We start from the raw sequence: 5,489 nt of genomic DNA on the forward strand, positions 1-5,489 counted from the left end.
TCTAGTCTATGTTCATAAAAAGACAATGGCACTGTTATGAACTTTAGGAAACTCCTCAACTAGAAACAGTAGCCAACCAAATCAAAAAGAAGTAAATAAAATGTGTACAGTCCCACATAGACTAGTACAGTTTACAATTAAATACACAAAACTTTTAACGTGCTAAAGGGAAGGAATCTGGCATTCTTGGTAACGTCTTGCTCCACTTCAGTAAAAGCCAGGTTTTCAGGAGGAGGAAGGTGCCAACGCAGGCAGAGGTGCAGAATACTCCTCTTCTGATTCACTTCCTTCATCCTCATCCTTCTCTTGGTCACTTCCCTCGGTGCTAAGGCGGTCAAACCCTTTCCGACTGTAGCCCTGACGACTTGCAAAGAAGTTTCCAAGGTTTAAGCCTCCAGTTCCTTTCCCTGAAGGAAGCAAATAACAACACAGAACTGAGGTAACATTTGTACAAATGATTCTTGGTTTCCTTGTCAATCCTTAAATGGTAAACAATGTTAGAAGCTGGGGAATGTGCAAGGATAGAAATAAAAAAAAGAGTAGCATACACAGAGACTTATTCTACAGAGCCAGATAGATGTTACTCTACAGGCTTACTAAAATAAAAGTTGATGGTGGTGGTAAAAAAGAAACTACTCAGGATACATATTTTTGTAGGAATATTTCAGATTCACTTTTACCTCCTGCTTTTTCCAGGCTCTCTGGAATTGGCATTCTTCGAGCAGCTTTTCATGTCAATGACTTTTTGAAAAGGTCATCCTCACTATGACAAGTAGTGACATGCTGACAGGAGTGACAGAAAATTTACTGAAGACAAATGAAGCCAGATAAAAGGCAGGGCAAGAGAATGGAATACTACAGAACAGCAAGGTGGAAAAACAAAACTGGGAAATTGGTTACCAGAGCCACACACTTTATGGCTTGCATTCTAGATTTTAACACCAAGGGAGGTTTAATTTTCAGAGATAAAATATGAAATATATTTTTGCTGTCAAAAGGCATGTGCTTGTTGACTTTGAATGAAACTTGAAGTTTAAAGGATTCTAAAAGGTCACAGGCATACCTCTAAGTCTTCCCAGTACTCTTCCTGAGCTTGTCTCGAATTTGTGTTCAGAATCTGCCAGACAGAGATGGCACATTTCAAAATGAGACCCAATCACCTTCCTCAATGTATAGGCTCAACTTGCAACACAAAATCAGGAATTTATACATCATTAACAAGGCCCAGCTCTTGTCTGTATATAATTTTAAGGGTGGGTGGGGTTTAAGATAACATATCATTGTGATAATAGCTAAGAGCCAGAGCTGGATTTGACTCTTGACTCTTAACTCTTAACTCTTATTTAGAATGCATTGTCTAAATAAATTATTTCCCTGAGTCTCAATTTCCTCCTCTGAGAAAAGAAAAGTCAGGGATGACCCTTACATATCTGTGAGGTTTAATGTGCTTAAAAATAATGCCTGGTGAGTAGCATCCTATCTGCTTAGGCAGAGTTGATGAAATGAAATACAGATGGGTCTCTTGTGATACAATATATATATATATATAAAGTTCTTATTAAGGTAGAATTAAATTTCCAAAAATCTGTTAAAAAAATGGAAGTTTTGCTTACTATAATTTAGGAGTATTTGTCTATGATTTGCTGTATTAGAACTATACACGTCCTGCTTGAGAAAATTTAGGTTCCATGTATGCCATTTTCCTAATGAGTTATTTTGTTGTTGGTACTTTGAATCAATTTTAACTCACAGTGATCCCATGTGATAGAGCAGGGCTTCCTCATAGGGTTTTCAATGCTATAATCTATATGGGAGCAGATCATCAGATCCTTCTCCTGTGGAGCCTCTGGGTGGGTTCGAACCACCAACCTTTCAGTTAACAGCTGAGTGCTTAACCATTCCACCACCAGGGCTCATTGTTGTTGTCGACTCATAGGGATCCTGTATAGGATTTCTGAGGAGTACCTGGTGGGTTTTAACTGCTGACTTTGCAGTTAGCAGTCCAGCGCTTATCTTACAGTGCCGCACCAGGACTCCAAGTAAAACGTAAGTAAAGATTAAGGACATGACACCCTGAATATTTTCTAAGCACAGAAGGGACCCAAATGCTCTGAAAGGGCTGACTCTCTTTCTTTACAGGAGATTGGGCTCCTGGAGCTTCTACCACTCTCCTAAAGGTCAGAGAAGCCAGGCTTGGGGTTCTTAGATTATGTCTCTAATCAGAAGTGGAGGTAGCAGCATGGAGAAGGCTAGCAAATAGATAAATTATAGAGGAAAAGTAGAAGAGAAAATGAAGAAGGAAATAGATAAGAAGGGAAGACTCTGGTCAGATTATAAAAAGTCAAGAAATTAGACTGTAAACCCCACAAGAATAACATCTATATCTTAGTTTTGTATGTATACCGTATGCCTGGCACAGTGGTTGATATGGCGTTGACACACAATAAGGGTGTGGTGAATAAATGAAAGGTCCTTTATGGAGTTTTCTAGAAACCTTAGGATAGATTGGACAGGATCTATTAAATGTTGAAAAAAGTGAGACAACTATGTTTTGAATCAAACTGAACCATATAAAACAAAAATTTCCCCTAAATATAGAAAGGGTTGAATCACAGCTATTTGATATGGCTCAATCTGGCTCTCAGCTTTTGCAATACACCTGTAAACTCAACTTTCTGTATCTGTGGCATGTCCCATGTGCTTAATAGAAAATGGGAGAGACCAAATCTTCTTGACTTCCTAAGCACTCTCTCAAGTCTGCTCCTGCCATCTGTCCCCATATCTCACCTGATCCTATCTCAGGTAGGTCTATAGTATTGCAGTATTATAACTTTCATGTGCCATCTATTTTGTAAGCTCCATTTACACAATCATTCATTCTTTCAGGAAATGTTTGTTGAACCTCTAGTGCCTAGAGCTGTTATTTGTGTTGGGGACACATCAGTAAACAAGACATACATGACTTTTGGTATCTTGAAACTTACATGTAATGCCATAAAGACAATGACTATGTTTATTATTTTTGCTCCTTGCTTACCATACTTCCATACTCATAATAGGGACTCAAGAGAAGTCTCTTTTGCAAAGTTAATTGTATTTTTTGCAGTTTTACTAGTTTGAAGATCAAACTCACAAGAATGTCTAAGAAAAATTCCATTTCACAAAACTTGCTAAATTAAATCCTCTAATTTCTGTTTCCATGTCCTTTTCTGTGTCAAGGCTTTGCCGTGGGCACTGAATGCTTTCCATGTCTGCCCTGGCCCAAAATAAGATCAGATGCTGTTTCCTGATTAAATGATGTCTCTCTCCCATTATTCCTGAACTTCTTCCCTGGTACAGATGTAGACCCTCGTCTTTTAGGAGATGGGAATGCAACTAGGGGGCTGCTACTGAGTTTTATGAATCACTGGTGAGGTTATTTGTTTATTCATTTATTTATCTAGATGTCCAAAAAGAAATTCAGCTCCTGTAACCTGTAATAATGATTTGACAAAACACTGACTTGAATACTGAACCCTTTACAGCTATATAAAAAATACCAAATGGTTTACTATAGAAATAGTTGGTTTCTCAAGAAAGTTGAATTTTAGAACAGTATCTTTTATGACTTCTTGTGATTTTTCTGTCATAACAATCATTGGTAGTATTTACTAAGTGTCAGGTACTGTGATAAATGCTTTGTACACATAATTTCATTTAATCCTCATATATCCTTGTGAGGTAAGTGTTTTATTCCCATTCAAGATGAGAAAATGGTGGTTTAGAATGATTAAGTAACTTGCCCAAGGTCATGTAGCTAGGAGAAAGTCAGGATTCAGTCTGGTGAGGGGAAAAAAAATTCCAAAGTAATAGGCCAGGGAAAGCTGAGCCCTTTCCTAATAACAGGAATCTCCTCCTCTTCTCTGATCCCTAGCTAATTAATAATGACATTATTATATACACAATTTCACATGGAGACATAATTGGACTTAATCCAATTGCTAAGGACAATATTACAGGTTATAATTTAATCTATCCCAATTTCAGTGGTTCCACATCTTTTCTACTGTGCTAATTTCAGACAATACTTGGATCATAGACAAAAACATCAAAAAAGGTAGCGAGCATTAAAAAAAAAAAAAAAAAAAAATCACAACCAAACTCCTGAAGGTAATCATAGGCCAAACACTCTTTCAAAGGCAGGTTTCAAATTCAAGGGGCTCATTTTACTTGCCTCCAAAGGCCCTTGATTTTTTCCACCGAATAAATATGGCAATGGCCAGCAGGACAACCACCGGAATAACCAGAAGGGTTGTAATGAGAACAATGGACACTCCCGATCCTGGCTCTTTGATCAGTTTCTGTTTCTCTTGTATCTTCTACAGTTCTGAGGAGGTGGGTTTGTTCTCCATTTTGGTTTCAACAATTGCCTCGGCTTCTTCAGGGAAAGAAGAGTTCACAATATTCAATGGACTCAAAGATTCCAAAACCCCTCCCTGCCACCCTTACCCAGTCAAATCAACAACTGCTCACAAAAAATTGTTGAGCTTAAAGCATGTGTAGTTTATGTTTCAATATCTGAATCTACCAAAGTAGCAGTAGGTATTGTAATTGGTAATTTCCCCTGAATGTTTCTTATCTTCAAAAAGATGTTCCTTGGTTCGATCTTTTACTGTCTCTTTAGCTAGAATTCCTAAAAAATATATGACCATCTTTTACGTTTTCCCAAAGTTCAAGTTAACAAAGTATAGGGAGAATTGGAATCAAAGAAACCCTGTGCTCAAATCCCAGCTCTCCTAAATACTAGCTGTGTAACTTTGGGCAAGTTACTTAAATATCTGGGACTTAGTTACATATTTTGTAAGACTATGAGAATACCCTTTTCATAAATTGTTGCATATAAATGTCTATTGTGGAAAGTTCTTAATGAATATTTGTTTCTTTTTATCTTTAATTTATTAATCTTTTTCATGTCCACTAAATTACTGTTCCACCACTCATCTGTCAGTTTGTAGTACTGTGCTGGCTTGTGAGTTGCTGTGATTCTGAAAACTATGCCACTGGCATTTAAAATACCAGCAGGGTCACCCATGGTGGACAGGTTTCAGATGACCTTCCAGATGAAGACAGACTAGGAAGAAAGAGTGACAAACTACTTCCGAATATTTAGTCACTGAAAACCTTATGAATAGCAGAGCCACACTGTCAGATATAGTGCAGGAAAATGAAAACAAGTCCACGAGAGACAAAATGCGACATTGAATATATCTGACCTGAATTTAGACATCATCTGTAGAACAGATTTAATACATTAAACACTAAAGACCGAAGATGAGAAGAGTTGTGGGATGACATCAAGAACATCATACATGAAGAAAGGAAAAAGTCATTGAGAAGACAAGAAAGAAGGAAAAGGTTAAAATGGATGTCAGAAGAGACATCCTGAAACTTACTCTCCAGTGTAGCGATGCTAAAGCAATTGGAAGAAATGAGGAGGTCCAAGAGCTGAA

At 37.5% G+C, this 5,489-nt stretch overlaps 1 protein-coding gene across 2 annotated transcripts in view; it reads right to left on the bottom strand.

The window, feature by feature from the left end:
* Positions 1-225: 225 nt before the first annotated feature.
* PAM (peptidylglycine alpha-amidating monooxygenase) overlaps positions 226-5,489 on the bottom strand; it is a 306,825-nt gene continuing 301,561 nt past the window's right edge. The window contains exons 23-24 of one of the 2 annotated variants that reach the window (XM_006872314.1): positions 1,064-1,117; positions 226-407 (exon numbers count right to left, since the gene is read on the bottom strand). In XM_006872314.1, the coding sequence (XP_006872376.1) occupies positions 226-407; positions 1,064-1,117 (236 nt within the window). The remainder of the gene's footprint in view (positions 408-1,063; positions 1,118-5,489) is intronic. The other variant, XM_006872315.1, reaches the window with a different exon arrangement.

Source organism: Chrysochloris asiatica, unplaced genomic scaffold, assembly GCF_000296735.1.
Source record: "Chrysochloris asiatica unplaced genomic scaffold, ChrAsi1.0 scaffold00193, whole genome shotgun sequence".
Taxonomy (NCBI): domain Eukaryota; kingdom Metazoa; phylum Chordata; class Mammalia; order Afrosoricida; family Chrysochloridae; genus Chrysochloris; species Chrysochloris asiatica.